Here is an 18171-nt window from a genome sequence, read left to right as displayed (position 1 = left end):
TAAAGGGACTTAAGGATATATAAAATAAAAAGATGTAGAATATGTCTAAAACATTTGATGGGGATAGAATAAAAATGCAGGGTTGTTAGAATGCCTTCAAACTCAAGGGAACAGCAAGTACGTATTTATATGTGGCTTGCTATTGGGTTTCCTCTGGCGGCTCAGATGGTAAAGAATCTGCCTGAAGTGCAGGAGACCTGGGCTTGATCCCTGGGTTGGGAATAGCCCCTGGAGAATAGAATGGCTACAACACTCCAGTATTCTTTCCTAGAGAATTCCATGAACAGAGTATCCTGGCTTGCTATAGTCCATGGGGTCCCAAGAGTCAGACACGACTGAGCAACTGACACTTTCAAGGTTGCTATATGTAAACCTCTTGATAACCACAAACCAAAAATCTGTAATAGATAAACATGAAAAAGAGAAAGGAATCCAAAACTGTCACTAAAGATAGTCATCAAATCACAAGGGAAGAGACCAAAAGAAGAAAAAGGAACAAAGAAGAATAGATAACCTGAGAACAGTTAACTAAACACAGTAAGTACATATCTGTCAATAATTACTTTAGATGTAAATGGACTAAATATTCCAATCAGAAGGCAAAGTGACTGAATGGATATGAAAATAAGATCTGTATATATGGTGTCTAAGAGAGACTCATTTCAGATCTGACTGACTGAAAGTGAGGTGATGAAAAAAGGTATTCCATGCAAATGGAAACAGAAAGTTGTTCAATACTTATATCAGACAAAATAGAACTTAAAGAGTATAGCAAGAAACAAAGTACATGACATAATGATAAAGGAATCAATCCAACAAGAAGACATAACAATTAAAAATATGTATTCGCTCAGGGTGCTCATGCTCAGTTGTGTCCGACTCTTTGCAACCCTTGGACTGTAGCCCACCATGCTCCTCTGTCCATGGGGTTTTTCAGGCAGGAATTCTAGAGTGGATTGCCATTTCCTCCTCCAGGGGATCTTCCTGACCCAGGGATTGAACCTGCGTCACCTGCATTGCAGGCAGATTCTTTATCCGCTGAGCCATTGGGGAAACCTGTTAAATACATGAAACATACAAATACTGTGAATTCTGTTGATTTTGGATGGAATATATATATTTAGTATATTAAGTCCATGTGGTATAATGTGTCATTTAAGGTGAATTTTCCTGGTTGATTTTCAGTCTGGATGATCTGTCTGTTGATGTAAATGGGGTGTTAAAATCCCATGCTGATACTGTGTTACGGTCAGTTTCTCCATTTTTGTTGTTAAATACATAAAGCAAATATTAACAACCAGTTCTGTACTCTGATTTATCAAAGGTTCTTTAGTTTACTTTCCTTACTTCACCTATTACCTCTACAGACTTGGTTCTGTCTTTCTATCTCAGAGAATCAGCTTCCTTTCAGATACTTTTGATTTTTCAAGTAGGAGGATTCTTTACTCACCAGAAATGCAACTATCTGTTACCAATGGTGAACTTTGTAAGAACTATCTCTGCAGATGTTACAACTTTTTTCTGTAAACTAGTTAACAGGACTTCTCTAGTGGTCCAGTGGTTAAAACTCTGTGCTTCCAATACAGGGGGTTTGAGTTTGATCCCTAGTTGGGAAAGTAAGATCCTGCATGACTCAAAGCATGGTCAAAAAAAAAGTCACTGGAAACTAGTTCTAGTTGTAAGAAGAGACCAACTGGTGTCAAAACATGTGAAAGAAAGTGCTGGGAATAATTCTAATTTTGTAGTATAAGGATATACTAGGTGTTCTGTTCTCTGAGTCTTCTCACATTCTTTCAGGTTGAACCTTAAGTTTTTGGTGTTAGAATTTTTTGAATATCAAAAATTAACATGATTTCAGTGAAGAAAAATGATAAATGCAGATAAGCAAAATAAAAATCACTCAAAATTCTAGCACCCAGAGAATACTGCGGTTAACATTTTGATTTCTATCTTTTGACCTATATACATATATTTCTATTCAGTTCAGTTCAGTTGCTCAGTCATGTCCGACTCTGCGACCACATGAATCACAGCACGCCAGGCCTCCCTGTCCATCACCAACTCCCGGAGTTCACCCAGACCCACGTCCATCGAGTCAGTGATGCCATCCAGCCATCTCATCCTCTGTCTCCCCTTCTCCTCCTGCCCCCAATCCCTCCCAGCATCAGAGTCTTTTCCAATGAGTCAACTCTTCGCATGAGGTGGCCAAAATACTGGAGTTTCAGCTTCAGCATCATTCCTTCCAAAGAAATCCCAGGGCTGATCTCCTTCAGAATGGACTGGTTGGATCTCCTTGCAGTCCAAGGGACTCTCAAGAGTCTTCTCCAACACCACAGTTCAAAAGCATCAATTCTTCGGTGCTCAGCTTTCTTCACAGTCCAACTCTCACATCCATACATGACCACAGGAAAAACCATAGCCTTGACTCGATGGACCTTTGTTGGCAAAGTCACGTCTGTGCTTTTGAATATGCTATCTAGGTTGGTCATAACTTTCCTTCCAAGGAGTAAGCGTCTTTTAATTTCATGGCTGCAATCACCACCTGCAGTGATTCTGGAGCCAAAAAAAATAGAGTCTGATACGGTTTCCACTGTTTCCCCATCTATTTCCCATGAAGTGATGGGACGGGACGCCATGATCTTCGTTTTCGGAATGTGGAGCTTTAAGCCAACTTTTTCACTCTCCACTTTCACGTTCATCAAGAGGGTTTTTAGTTCCTCTTCACTTTCTTTCATAAGGGTGGTGTCATCTGCATATCTGAGGTTGTTGATATTTCTCCCGGCAATCTTGATTCCAGCTTGTGTTTCTTCCAGTCCAGCGTTTCTCATGATGCACTCTGCATAGAAGTTAAATAAGCAGGGTGACAATATACAGCCTTGACGTACTCCTTTTCCTATTTGGAACCAGTCTGTTGTTCCATGTCCAGTTCTAACTGTTGCTTCCTGACCTGCATACAGGTTTCTCAAGAGGCAGGTCAGGTGGTCTGGTATTCCCATCTCTTTCAGAATTTCCCACACTTTATTGTGATCCACACAGTCAAAGGCTTTGGCATAGTCAATAAAGCAGAAATAGATGTTTTTCTGGAACTCTCTTGCTTTTTCCATGATCCAGCGGATGTTGGCAATTTGATCTCTGGTTCCTCTGCCTTTTCTAAAACCAGCTTGAACATCTGGAAGTTCACGGTTCATGTATTGCTGAAGCCTGGCCTGAAGAATTTTGAGCATTACTTTACTAGCATGTGAGATGAGTGCAGTTGTGCAGTAGTTTGAGCATTCTTTGGCATTGCCTTTCTTTGGGATTGGAATGAAAACTGACCTTTTCCAGTCCTGTGGCCACTGCTGAGTTTTCCAAATTTGCTGGCATATTGAGTGCAACACTTTCACAGCATCATCTTTCAGGATTTGAAATAGCTCAACTGGAATTCCATCACCTCCACTAGCTTTGTTCCTAGTGATGCTTTCTAAGGCCCACTTGACTTCACATTCCAGGATGTCTGGCTCTAGGTCAGTGATCACATCATTGTGATTATCTGGGTCATGAAGATCTTTTTTGTATAGTTCTTCTGTGTATTCTTGCCATCTCTTCTTAATATCTTCTACTTCTGTTAGGTCCATACCATTTCTGTCCTTTATGGAGCCCATCTTTGCATGAAATGTCCCCTTGGTGTCTCTAATTTTCTTGAAGAGATCTCTAGTCTTTCCCATTCTGTTGTTTTCCTCTATTTCTTTGCATTGATCACTGAGGAAGGCTTTCTTATCTCTCCTTGCTATTCTTTGGAACTCTGCATTCAGATGCTTGTATCTTTCCTTTTCTCCTTTGCTTTTTGCTTCTCTTCTTTTCTATTAAGTATATATATATTTCTTGAGTGTAATGTATACATATATAGAGAGAGGACATATCTGTATTGCTTTCTCTCTCTCTTGTAACAAATATTTTTACTGTGTAATGCTCTGTCACTAGCTTTTTAATTTTCAACTTTAGATGAAATGTTATATCTGAAAGTCTCCTGTCTTCTGTTAAAAGTCAAACTGTTTTAAGACAAAACAGTAGGCGATGTTTTGAAACATACATAATATGTTTCAGGAACTTAAAAGGATCTTAAGATCCTTAAGATCTTAAGTTGGATCTTAAGATCCTTCTTGATGAGCATGAGTTTGAGCAATCTCTGGGAGTTGGTGATGGACAGGGAAGCCTGGTGTGCCATGTTTTTTGTGTATGAAAATATACTTCTGAAAAAAAAAAAAATATACTTCCGTAACTCCAGAATTACATGACCTGAAGAGCTCACATAATTCTCTTACTTATGGGATATTTTGGTTGAAAGTTGTTCCTCCAATAAAATGTTTCCTGTCTTATAGTTAAAATATACTCGTCCTGGGCTACCGACCTTCAGCCAAGAAGTACTACACAAATGGAAGTCAGATATCAAGAAGTATCATCGCATTCAGTGTCCTAACCAGGTGGTTCTTTCTCTTTCATCTAGTCATTAAATGTTGATCAAATATCTGCTGTTGTTTCAGTTATTTATTCCTTTGTGACAAAGCACGTGAAAGAGTTAAAACATTGATTACTTTATTAACAGTTCTGTAAATCACCAGTTCTATCCACACTCAGAGGGCAGTTGTAGTAATACATGACATCAGCTGGAATCATTTATGGGTTGCTTTTAGCTGGAAGTTCTGAGTGTTGAATGGCTTCTAAGCAGCCACTTCACCTGGGATATTGGCTGCCCATATGGCCTCTCTATCTTGCATTGTAGTTGGGTTACCACCAGGATACATGGTGACTGAATTCTCAAGAAGAATATTCCAAGAACATAAAGGAAAAGCTCAGATGTCTTAGGCCTAGCTTCAGAATTTGTTCAGTATCATTTTCATAGCATGCTGTTTGTCAAAAGAATCACAGGACTTAACGCAGTTTCAAAGGGAGGGTTTATGACTCATTTCCTGATTGGAAAAGTGGCATAGAATTTCCCGCCATCATTAATCAACTGCAATTGTATATGCAGTGCTTTGGGGAGGAGTAGATATACGAGAGACATTTATACTAGAGAAAGTTAATTTTTGTAAAACCTGAGCATACGGTTTTTTGTGTTTCTAAGTATTGGAAAGGCACCAGAGAAGAGAATGTTTTAAGTTTTATTAAGCAGCTTGCTTATCTCTTTTTCTTTTACCTCTTGTTCTCTGGCTTGCATATGTTTCTGTGTGGTTGTGGTACAGTTTATTTGACCTCTTCCTCCCGAGGGTAGAGTGGGTTAATGTGAATGGCCAGATTGCTAAGAAAATGATGCTATTTGGTGTCATCTTCACATGCTTTCTTCTTCTCTTTTACAGGGTTGTGAGGCTGTCTACAGTAGTGTATCTGGTCTTAAAGCTCACCTGGGCTCTTGTACATTGGTTTGTAACATTCTGAACTATTTATCTGAACATGACCTCTAAAATAGTCTGACATGGAAGAGAATTCAGATTCGGTGAACAGCTAGTTATCCTATTGTCTGTTACTTCAAAGACTGGTTTACTTTTTTTGTGTGTATCCCAAAAATTCTTGGTCTGTTACTAGGTGGGATACCAGGGCATGCCAAAGATGCAGAATACCCCAAAATAGCCATAAGTCATATCAATGAAAAAATTTGGAGAAAAATACATAGTTCTCAGTGCCTATCAGGGATTTAACTTTTTCCACCTGAGCCTGTGCTACACTGGGCCTGTCCTGCTTTGCTGGGCCTTCAGCTTCCTAGAATCAACTTAACATGTGTTTATCTAGATTGGTGAAGATCTCCAGAGCCATCTGAACTATACTGTCTTTCGGGGATGGGAGATGGGATCCCTGGATGTCAGGTTCACAGCCATTCACCTCACTGAATCTTTTCCATGTTGACCCAGGGGTCCTATAGCCCACCAGCCCTGGGATTGTTGCCACTTTCCGTTCCTGATCAGCAGTATCTGCTCACACAAAATGAGCACCATGGAAACCTGAAACTTCAGGAGGGGAGAGAAGTCTTAATTCAAGGCAACAAGGGAGTGATAGGCTCCCAAACCAGACCTGTGCAGGAATGCTTAGGGATTTGTCACCTTGATCCTAGTTTGAGTCATTCAGCTAGGTCTTATGGAGGGTGCTCTTCTGATTCTGGATTCCCAAGGCATTCTGTACAGCAGTGGATTGATTCTAGTGGGAAGAATTACATGTTGGTCCCTCATTGAACTTAAGGCGTTTGATCATTTAGGGGGAGAAACCTGGAAGGAAGTGGAAGACATAGGGAAAATAGAAGAATGTGACATCTTACATAATAAAATCGGGAAACTTTAGATTGTGTTGGGGGCTTAGTGGGGCCAGTGTTTGGTATAGAATTGCATTAGAATAGATGTATTATGGCGATAATATACCCAAACAAGTTTTCCTAAATATATTGCTGTTCTTCACTTTGCTGAAGTCATATTTCCTCTTTTCATCTCTAATAGTCCCTACCCATTGCCCAGGTAGCACATGTGGCTTGTTGGAAGGGTAGTGTGAACTATCTAACGTGTAATGGTGTACTTTAACTTTTACCTAGCATGCTGTCTTCTCCGTACTTTGAGGAAGGGAGGGTCTCTGCTGGCACTAACTTGCTTATCTCCTGAATTAGCAGTTTACTTGTGCTGTAACCATTATTTGTAGGTGTGACTTAGGTTAGGCTTAAAGTGCTCGGTGGTGATTTGAGTTCAAACAATAAATTGTATTTTTTCAATATTGTAAATATATGTATGTGTATATATATGTGTGTGTATACACACACACACACACACACACACACACACACATAGATACATACATTACTGTTTGGGATTTTCGTAAATTTGTTCCTAAATTGACCAGTCATGCTTTTTTTCTTTCTTAAAAATAGGGAACGTTTGTGGCTGGAAAATACAAGTGTCTTCTCTGTCAGAAAGAATTTGTGTCAGAGAGTGGTGTCAAGTATCACATCAACTCTGTCCACGCTGAGGTGAGGGTCCTTTTTTCCCGTAACTTCATAATCTTGTGGACCCCATGACTGTGCCACAGGGCACGTGGATTTTGTGACTCTTACTATGGGCTGGGACTGTCAGGAAAAACTAAAGGGTCCACTGGACTCATTAGAATTAAAAGACGTCCTTAAATCAGATGTAGACTAGTATTTTTCTATGAAAGCATTTGGGCTTCCTTGGTATCTCAGCTGGTAAAGAATCTGCCTGCAATGCAGGAGACCCTGGTTCGATTCATGGGTCAGGAAGATCTCCTGAATAAGGGAATGGCAACCCACTCCAGTATTTTGGGGCTTCCCTGGTGGCTCAGATAGTAAAGTATCTGCCCGCAATGTGGGAGACCTGGGTTTGATCTCTGGATTGCAAAGATCCCTTGGAGAAGGGAATGCCTACTGACTCTAGTATTCTGGAGAATTTCATGGACAGAAATTGTCCATGGCATGCTACAGTCCATGGGGTCACAAAGAGTCGGACATGACTGAGTGACTTTCACTCACTCACTCATGAAAGCATTTGAAATAACTGTGGCTATGAGCAGCCCTGATTCTTCTAATTAACTTGTGTGCACGGGCTCAGTCGTGTCTGACTCTGTTGTGAGCTCATGGAGTGAGGCCCACCAGGCTCCTCTGTCCATGGGATTTCCCAGGCAAGAATACTGGAGTGGGTTGCCATTTCCTTCTCCAGGGGATCTACCCGACACAGGGATTGAACCATGTCTCCTGTGTCTCCTGCTTTACCACTGAGCCACCTGAGAAGCCCTCTGATTACCTGAAGTCTAGTTAAACTAGGCATTTGACAACCAGGCTGCATTTACACCTTTGGAATTCTTGTTTCACAGCAATGTCTATACTCCTGTTTTCTGGTATTCCAACATCTTTGAGCAACCTGTTTTGAATATTGTTGAAATACCGCATAGAAACAATGTAAAAGATGTTATTGAGAGAACTGAGGTAATTTGAATACCAACTATACTACAAAGTGATAGTAATGAGTCATTGTTAATATTCCAGAATGTGATAACTGTATTGTAGTTATGCAGGGAATGCCCTTGTTCTTAGGCAGATACATGATGTTTTTAGGAATAAAGTATCATGTCGGTAACTAAACTGAAGATGGTTCAAAGGAAGGAAGAGAGAGTTGGAGGGAGGGAAGGAAGGGAAGAGAGATTAACATTGGTCAGTCTAGGTATTCACTGAACTATTGTAACTTTTGTGGAAAGTCTGTAAATTTTCAAAATTAAAAAGTTAAAAGTTGAAAATGCTTTAAGTTCAGAATGTCAAGAGTTTTCTCTTGGGGAAAGTCTTTAGGAGTTCAGATGAACAGAGAATTTGTTTACTATAGAATAAACCCCTTATTGCAAAAGCTCAAGGAGTAGTGTGTGCATTCTCTTGGCATATTTTACTGAAGAAACTATTGTTGCTTGCTGGGGAAAAATAGCAAGCCCCTGCAACAGTTCTCTGCCCTCAGATGTAATAGTTCTTAGCCATGTGGGCTTCAGTTCAGTTCAGTTGCTCAGTCGTGTCTGACTCTTTGCGACCCGATGGACCGCAGCACTCGAGGCCTCCCTGTCCATCACCAACTCCCAGAGTTTACCAAACCCATGTCCATTGAGTCGGTGATGCCATCCAAGCATCTTATCCTCTTGTCGTTCCCTTCTCCTCCTGCCCTCAATCTTTCCCAGCATCAGGGTCTTTTCCAATGAGTCAGCTCTTCGCATCAGGTGGCCAAAGTATTGGAGTTTCAGCTTCAACATCAGTCCTTCCAATGAACACCCAGGATTGGTATCCTTTAGGATGGACTGGTTGGATCTCCTCACAGTCCAAGGGACTCTCAAGAGTCTTCTCCAACACCACAGTTCAAAAGCATCAATTCTTCTGCCCTCAGCTTTCTTTATAGTCCAACTTTCACATCCATATATGACCACTGGAAAAACCATAGCCTTGACTAGACGGACATTTGTTGGCAAAGTAATGTCTCTGCTTTTCAATATGCTGTCTAGGTTGGTCATAACTTTCCTTCCAAGGAGTAAGTGTCTTTTAATTTCATGGCTGCAATCACGATCTGCGGTGATTTTGGAGCCCCAAAAAATAAAGTCTGACACTGTTTCCCCATCTATTTGCCATGAAGTGATGGGACCGGATGACATGATCTTAGTTTTCTGAATATTGGAAGCCAACTTTTTCACTCTCTTCTTTCACTTTCATCAAGAGGCTCTTGAGTTGTTCTTCCCTTTCTGCCATAAGAGTATTGTCATCTGCATATCTGAGGTTATTGATATTTCTCCCAGCAATCTTGATTCCAGCTTGTGCTTCCTCCAGCCCCGCGTTTCTCATGATGTGCTCTGCATATAAGTTAAATAAGCAGGGTGACAATATACAGCCTTGATGTACTCCTTTTCCTATTTGGAACCGGTCTATTATTCCATGTCCAGTTCTAACTGTTGCTTCCTGACCTGCATACAGGTTTCTCAAGAGGCAGGTCATGTGGTCTGGTATTCCCATCTCTTTCAGAATTTTCCACAGTTAGTTGTGATCCACACAGTCAAAGGCTTTGGCATAGTCAGTAAAGCAGAAATAGATGTTTTTCTGGACTTTCAGTTCGTTTTTCTGGGCTTCAGGTAGTGTCATCTATTGTGGTTCCTGTTGCTTTACCAGTTGAAGCTTTGGGAATCCCTTTCCACATCTGAGATTTCTTCAAGAAGGCCAGTCCTTATTTTCTTTTTTAATAATACTGTAACTTTTTATGCTGCAGAAAGTGTTTGAGAGATAATTATCTCCTAACAAAATATGGTTTTGTGTAGTTCACTTGTTTCTCCAGTTTCTTCCTCAAAAGTTGGAACCAGCGAATTTCACTTAGTCTGGGACTTGCTCCCAAGCATTTGTTCAATGATTTATGATGGTATTTATGAACTCTGTACTGTGGTAAACATGTTCACCTTGTTCATACCGTTTTGCCTCACTTTCTTAGGCTACATTTTTTTAAACAGACATTCAGAAACATGTAAGTGCACAGAGTAGTGTAATGAACAGCTTTCACAGTCCTCTGTGTGGCCCATCTTGTGTCATTGGTAATTGCATCCACTTTTCTTGTCCTTTTATGCTTATTTTAAAGCAAATTCCACATCACATGTTAGCTGTCAATACTTCTTTCAACCTGTGTCTAGAAATATGAGGACTTTTAAAAATACATAACTGCAACCATCATCACACGTTAAAACTTAACAAAATTTCCTTATATCATCATATATGTACTCATTATTTATACTTCCCTAACTGTCTCATCATTTTATTTCAGATTTGATTTATTCCAATCAAGATCTAAAACTGGACTTCCCTGGTGGTCCAGTGGTTAAGACTCTGTGCTTCCACTGCAGGAGGAAAAAAAAGGAAGTAAATGAATGAATGAATTAAAATAAAATAGACAAATGCCGTATATGGACCTTTGTTTTAGATTTTTTTTTTTTTTGGCCTCATCACATGGCATGGCGAATCTTAGTTCTCCGAACAGGGAACCAGTGCCCCTTGCATTGTGAGTGCCGAGTCTTAACCACTGTACTGCTAGGGAAGTCCTTGTGTTTGTCTGTCTTAATCTAGAGTAGTGCTATCTAATAGAAATATAATGTGAGCCACATGTGTAATCCAGATTTTTCTACTAACTGCATTTTTAAAAAGTATAAAGATAACTGGTGAAATTGACTTTAATACTGTATTTTATTTAAACACAATATATCTAAAATACTATCTTTTTAACATGGTAGTCAATACAGAATTATTAATGAGCTACTTTACATTTTTTTTCACAGAAAGTCTTTGAAATTTACTGTGTGTTTTACATAGCATATCTTGATTTGGATTCAGCATGTTTCAAGAGCTTACTAATGACACATGGCTAGTGACAATCTCATCAGGCAACGTAGGTGTTTCTTTTCCCCTATTATTGAAGAAACCAGGCCCTTGGTCACCTATGTTTACTCACCTTCTGGACTTGGCTGTTTGCGTTCCTATAGCAGTGATTCTCTATTCTGTTATTTCCTATGAATTGGTAGTTAGAGCTAGAAGACTAAGCAGATTTCTTGATTTACGTTGACATTTTGTTGATTTTATTTCTGTGTTTTGTTTTGGATTTTTTCTTTTGCAGGAATACTTCTTCATTGGGTTCCAGTTCTCCAGCCCTTAATTTTTTAAACTGAGACTCAGAGAGGTTAAGTAGTTTTCTGATGGTCACATGGTTAGAAACAGAGCTGAGATTTATACTTAGGTGGTCTGGCTGCAAAATTAAAAATTGAAATAAAGATCTCCTATGGCCAAATGTTTTATGTTTCATGAGGAGATCTTCAAAAGGAGAGGAATGGGTGGGATGATGCTAAGTAATCAGGCTTTGTAGATCCCTTACAGTAGTACCTGAAGTCATGTCTTAAACAAGAAATGCTTGTAATGACTGCTTTGTACTGAATTTCTCCAGTTTATAAGACACAGTTCTAAGCTCTAGTTTCATATCTGTTTCCTCCTTATTGTGTTCTTCCCTAATCCTACCTTAAAAAAAAAAGTCTTCCATACCGCTTCCTCAGGCACTGTATTTTGACTGGATGGTGTTTCTGTTTTGCCTTTGTAGGATTGGTTTGTTGTCAATCCGACAACAACCAAGAGCTTTGAGAAGCTGATGAAGATAAAACAGCGACAGCAAGAAGAAGAGAAGCGGAGGCAGCAGCACAGGAGCCGACGGTCTCTAAGGCGGCGGCAGCAGCCTGGCATTGAGCTTCCTGAGACAGAGCCAAGTCTTAGAGTAGGGAAGGATCAGAGGAGGAATCATGAGGAACTGCTAGTGGCGACATCCCGTAAAGAACCAGAGCAGGAGCCAGTGCCAACACAGTTTCAGAAAGTCAGGTCCCCAAAGACGAATCATAAACGAGGAAAGAAATAGGCAGTCAGTGTGAAAGCACTCCTGGGAGAGTGGATGGGAGGCTGTGGTTACAGGGACCTGTGTGGAGAGGCCTGAGTCACGGGGGCTGAGTGAAGAGAAATTTACTCTTTCAGCTGTTTGTGTAACGCTGTGACACACTCAGCTCCTTCCTCCTGTGTAAATTTCACTGTTTTCCCTACTGATTCTTGTGAACCCTCCACCACCCCCACCCCCATCCCCTTTTTGGTAGATTTTCCTGCTATTCTCATTGGAGTCCCCCTGTTTTTCTCTCATCTTGCCCAAAGAGCTCCCCCTTAAGGTCCACTGTAGGCCCTCTTGCCCTGTACAAGACTAAGAAACCTGTTTGATTATCCTTCCCATACTGGGGTATAGAATGTTCTTGGAAACGCCATTGATTTCGTAGTTACTCCATCATCTATCTTATAAAATGATTCCAAACTAACTTTTTAAAACCATATGATTGATGATTTTGTATTTGTGATATAACAAGCCTAGAACCTAGAACTGTTGTCACTCCTTTAATAAGGGTCCCCTGTCTGCTTGGGTGACAGAATTTCTGGAGGCTGTTTGTTGTCTCATTATGGTTTTAGGATTGAAAGTGAGAAGATACTTAGAATAATAAAGCTAGACCCTCTGGACGCAGGTTTTCCTGGGAAATACTTCATCCCAGGTGGCAGTAAGTAACTAGATGCACAGGTATGATACGCAGCCTTAGGAGGAATATGTCTCACATAAAATGACTGGAAAGAAGAAGGCAGCAGAAATAAATACCACCTCAAATGAACTTCCCTGCAGTTTATTTTGTTCCTGCAGTTTTGAGGATTGAGAAGTAATACCCTTTTACCTCTGATATTTGAAACAGAACCCTAATATTGCTGGTACTGCCATGAAGATTGGTAGCCAGGGTGCACATTCCTTCTTCCCTGGACTTGACCTGATGGTTAGTCTGCACTCTGTTAAGTCCTTGTATCTCCCATTTAGCCAAAGTCTGTCTCTGAATTTTCTGAGAATGTTGTTCTCTACCCTTTTTTAGATCTTGTGTTCTGCCCTCTTTATAACCTGAGACTTTGACACCAGGTGTAGATACTTATCTGGAGTTGGAAAGAAAAGTTCTTTTTCTGATACTCATGCCTAGCTGATAGTATCTGTTAGGCTGTTCTCCTTGAGGCTGGCTTTCCCTGGAGCATTAATTAGAGCAGCTCTGTTATTGTATTTCTGAATTCTCTTCCCCCTTTCCATAAATATTGGTCTTCTGTATTCTTGCCAGTTTTTGTGGCTTATGCCGCATAAAAAGCCAGAGACCCTTAACCCTGATGTGGACCAGTACTGCCTTTTCAAAATCTAAAAGGCTGTTACCACTATTAACTGTTCTCTGTGCTCCTCCATATAGCCTTAAAATGTGGGCTTTTGTGAAGACCACTTTGAAACATAGGAGCATTGAAACTTGGTTGGGATACTACCAGAACAGGTAGTTTTGAAACGAAGGACATGGTCTGTCCACTCGACATTGTCATTGGCAGTTGCTCTCTTAAAGCCCTTTCCGTTCATGAGGATTGTCAGGGAGGAAAATGGAGAAGCTCTTGTTAATTTCTGGTGAGTAAGATTTGGGGAATGTTTGGCAATGGCAAGAAAAATAAATGACTGTGTTAGAATGATGTTTTCCATTGTTCATTGACTCCAATGTGCTACCTGTCTCCTTGCTGACACTGTGTGTGAAGGGAGGGAAAGGATGACTAGAGATGGGAATGAGTTTTGAAGAAGTAACATACAGTTTCTCAGTTGCTTAGGTCCAAAATTATGCTGGTTCAAATGAATCTACTCATACCTTGCTTTATTGCTCTTCCCTTTACAGATACTGATTTTGATTGAAGTATGTACAGTTGTTGCTTTAGACATAATGGCATTGCACACTATAAAGCAACTACAATGTAGTGTAGTCTACATTGCATACCTTTTATATGCACTGTTCAGTTCAGTTCAGTTGCTCAGTTGTCTCCGACTCTTTGTGACCCTATGAACCACAACATGGCAGGCCTCCCTGTCCATCACCAACTGCTGGAGTCCATCTAAACCCATGTCCGTTGAGTTGGTGATGCCATCCAACCATCTCATCCTCTGTCGTCCCCTTCTCCTCCTGCCCTCAATCTTTTCCAGCATCAGGGTCTTTTCCAGTGAGTCAGCTCTTCGCATCAGGTGGCCAAAGTATTGGAATTTCAGCTTCAACATCAATGAACCAGTCCTTCAATGAACACCCAGGACTGGTCTCCTTTAGAATGGACTGGTCGGATCTCCTCACAGTCCAAGGAACTCTCAAGAGTCTTCTCCAACACCACAGTTCAAAAGCATCAATTCCTCTGTGCTCAGGTTTCTTTATAGTCCAACTCTCACATCCATATATGACTACTGGAAAAACCATAGCCTTGACTAGACAGCCCTTTGTTGGCAAAGTAATGTCTCTGCTTTTTAATATGCTGTCTAGGTTGGTCATAACTTTCCTTCCAAGGAATAAGTGTCTTTTAATTTCATGGCTGCAGTCACCATCTGCAGTGATTTTGGAGCCCAGAAAAATAAACTCAGCCACTGTTTTCCCATCTATTTGCCATGAAGTGATGGGACCAGATGACATGATCTTCGTTTTCTGAATGTTGAGCTTTAGGCCAACTTTTTCATTCTCCCCTTTCACTTTCATCAAGAAGCTCTTGAGTTCTTCTTCACTTACTGCCATAAGGGTGGTGTCATCTGCATATCTGAGGTTATTGATATTTCTCCCCGCAATCTTGATTCCAGCTTGTGCTTCCTCCAGCCCAGCGTTTCTCATGATGTGCTCTGCATATAAGTTAAATAAGCAGGGTGACAATATACAGCCTTGACGTACTCCTTTTCCTATTTGGAACCAGTCTGTTCCTTGTCCAGTTCTAACTGTTGCTTCCTGACCTGCATACAGATTTCTCAGGAGGCAGGTCAGGGGGTCTGGTATTCCCATCTCTTTCAGAATTTTCCACAGTTAATTGTGATCCACACAGTCAAAGGCTTTGGCATAGTCAATAAAGCAGAAATAGATGTTTTTCTGGAACTCTCTTACTTTTTCGATATGCACTGGGAAACTGGAAAATTCATATGACTCATTTGTTGTGAATTTCACCATATTGCAGTAGTGTGCACCCAAGCCCCCCAAAATAGATGTGTGCCTGTAATTGGTTTGAGATTAAACTTGTCCAGTCTCATCCAGGGCCCTCACAGGGGATCCTTTTATTTTTGCTGTCTGAGCCAGGGATCAGCAGGACACACTAGAGAGTGTTCTAATCATATTACCGAGTGTTTTAAGTTTTTAAACCAAATTCATTAGAATAATATGTCCTGAAGTTGGACTGTATCAAGTCCAGCTAGATTTTGGAGCAGTGTGAACTCCCTGGACTTGGGAACGGACATTGGTACAATCAATTTATAAACAAATTGGCAAGGTCTCTTAAAATTGAAGATCTGCCCTGGGACTCAGCACACCCTAGGGCTATATAGATTCCTCCTGCTCAGGGGTTCCAGTAGACATCTATAAGAATGATATTCCAGTCTAAAATAATGATACTACAATCTTATTCCCAATTCATATTGGAAGCATCCTTGTACCAGACTACTGGCTGTCCAGCAAAATTGGACAGGGTTGCACAGTTACAGGGTTACAGGACAAATGACTACACTTCCCAGGGCTCCACCCAATCCCCCTATAGTGATAGGCTAACTAGCTAACTTCTCTAGTGGAGTGTGAGTAGAAATGTATCAATTCTGTGCCAGAACTTTTAAGAGGGTGAGTGTACCTCCATGCTCACTTTCCCCTTCTGGTAGATGCATATGATAAGGCATCTCTAGGGCGTGGTAGAGCACAACATGGAAATATTTGATTCTCTGAATCACCTCAAGAAAGACTATTGGCCCTTCAGGATGACCTCAGACTATTATATGGGGGAAAAATAAATGTTCTTTGAGACATGATACAGTCTTTGTTTTTTTTTTTTTTTTTCATGATACAGTCTTGGGTCTGTTCGTGAGCCTAGTCTCCTGTATAACCTATTTGTCCCCTCCCACTAAGAGTCAGCTCTCCCCTATGTCTAATGTTCACTCCCATATTTGCCTTTCCATTCAGAACAGTCATCACCTCTTGCCTTTTCAAGAGCTTCCTAACTGGATTCCTTTTCACTGGCTTGGTATACTCCACATACAACTGTGCTGAGTTTTTTATACTATAAATCAGACTTCATTCACTTGCTCAAAGCCTAATGATTTCCCAGTGCACTTAGAATAAAATTCATCCCACTTTGTCCTACAAGGCCTCCTTGCTGTCACCATTAACCTTTTTAACCTCCTTGGTCTCTGCTCCACCCTTTTTCTGTCCAGTCCCCAACTATACTTGGCCACATTGACTTTTGTTCCTTAATCCTCCCAAACTCCTTCCCATCTTGGAGCCTTTGCGTTCCCCGTTTCCACTGTCTGCTGCTGCTGCGGCTAAGTCGCTTCAGTCATGTCTGACTCTGTGCGACCCCGTAGACGGCAGCCTAGAATGTCTTTTCCCCCAATTGTACTGCAGGCTTCATTTTATCATTTAAGTCTTAACCTAAATTTTACCTCTGAGGTCTGTTCTAACACACTTTCTGTAACATCACCCTCTTTCCTTTCCAGCATAGGAAAGCAGACAAAAACTAGACTGAAATCTTAGTTGGCCAACCTACTGCTGCTGCTAAGTTGCTTCAGTCGTGTCTGATTCTGTGTGACCCCATAGACGGCAGCCCACCAGGCTCCCCCATCCCTGGGATTCTCCAGGCAAGAACACTGGAGTGGGTTGCCATTTCCTTCTCCAATGCATGAAAGTGAAAGTCGCTCAGTTGTGTCTGACTCTTTGCGACCCCATGGACTGCAGCCTACCAGGCTCCTCCGCCCATGGGCTTTTCCAGGCAAGAGTACTGGAGTGGGTTGCTGTTGCCTTCTCTGAACCTACTGCTGGCTTGCTGTTAAGAATTTCCAAGGGCCTTTATCAGATGACCCACCCCTTAAAGTCTTCAAGTCTTCAGAAGCCTCACTCCCAACAGAGAAGGCCAGAAGTACTATATGAAATCACATCCGTTATCTGGGATGAGAGGAATTCAAAATAGACAGGATGGAAATTATTCAGTCCTGAATTAGATCATCAGGGTAGCACTGGCAGGAGGGGGAATTAACAGAATAATAAGATTCTCCATCCATCATCCATTCCAACTCATTATCCTTAGTTACATGTTTTCCTGTGGTTTTTGCATCCATAGAGAATAAAAGTTTCAAGTGTGTTTTGGATACCACATTTTAAGAAACAAGCTCTATTTTCAGCTCCATTGACAAACTCTTTTAGGTTAAGGTTTTTGTGTGCTACCTAACATTTGACTTTGTACACTAAAACTGCATTTTTATTTTATGCACACCAGTATGAGGAAGACATTCAGAGTTGGTAAGAAGTGAGGAAAGATATGAGTAGAAGGTATATTACATTGGAACAATAATGAAATCACTGGGTAATCTTTAATTTTTTATTTTCAATAAAAAATTAGGAACCAAGACATTACACATTTAACAGCAAAGTTGTTAAAGCTAGAAGTAAAGGCACATGGAGGCAGAATCCTTTTCTGAATCTAAGTACAAGAATTCATTTTACATATGAATGAAACTGAAAACTGGGAAAATCATTCTGAAGGTTTTCATCACTGACAGTTTCTTAAAAACATAAAGTTGATTCTATTTTTTCATAAGGGAGTAATGTTAAAATATGAAGCTATATTTCTACCAGGATTCAGCATTCAAAGAAATCCCCGATCTGATCATTAGTATGTCCTAAGTGCCAAAAATGTAACTATCCTACAAGTCTAAACTAATTTAAAATACTATTCCTAGTTCAATTGAAGGGGCATAGATGTAGGATACACATGACCTAAAGCTAAAGTGCTCTTTCTATTAAAACCAGTCATCTTTGTAATCTTAGAATTTGAGGATATTGCTAGGGAACAAGATGGCAAAAGAATCTTCAAAAAGTTCTCCAAATATATGATCACTTTCTTTTGATACATTTTTCTAAAACAGGCAGAAGCAGTCAGTCATCTCACAGGTTAATGGTATTTCTCCACAGAAAACGGACTATACTGTGCCCTCTACCCTTCCTTCACAGAGTTTGATGGTATAAGTGAAAGTGTTAGTCGCTTAGTCATGTCTGACTCTTTGTGACTCCATGGATTAGAGC

At 40.6% G+C, this 18171-nt stretch overlaps 1 protein-coding gene across 3 annotated transcripts in view; it reads left to right on the top strand.

The window, feature by feature from the left end:
- Positions 1–13573, top strand: part of ZNF512 (zinc finger protein 512) — a 31018-nt gene extending 17445 nt beyond the window's left edge. For all 3 annotated transcript variants that reach the window (XM_027555787.1, XM_027555789.1, XM_027555788.1), the window contains exons 11-14: positions 4359–4460; positions 5334–5396; positions 6881–6979; positions 11610–13573. In XM_027555787.1, the coding sequence (XP_027411588.1) occupies positions 4359–4460; positions 5334–5396; positions 6881–6979; positions 11610–11918 (573 nt within the window). In that variant the 3' untranslated portion in view covers positions 11919–13573. The remainder of the gene's footprint in view (positions 1–4358; positions 4461–5333; positions 5397–6880; positions 6980–11609) is intronic.
- The last annotated feature ends 4598 nt before the right edge of the window (positions 13574–18171 follow it).

This window comes from Bos indicus x Bos taurus, chromosome 11 (genome assembly GCF_003369695.1).
Source record: "Bos indicus x Bos taurus breed Angus x Brahman F1 hybrid chromosome 11, Bos_hybrid_MaternalHap_v2.0, whole genome shotgun sequence".
Classification (NCBI taxonomy): Eukaryota; Metazoa; Chordata; class Mammalia; order Artiodactyla; family Bovidae; genus Bos; species Bos indicus x Bos taurus.
Note: the sequence above shows the minus strand (reverse complement) of the source record. Positions and strands in the feature narration are given on the sequence as shown.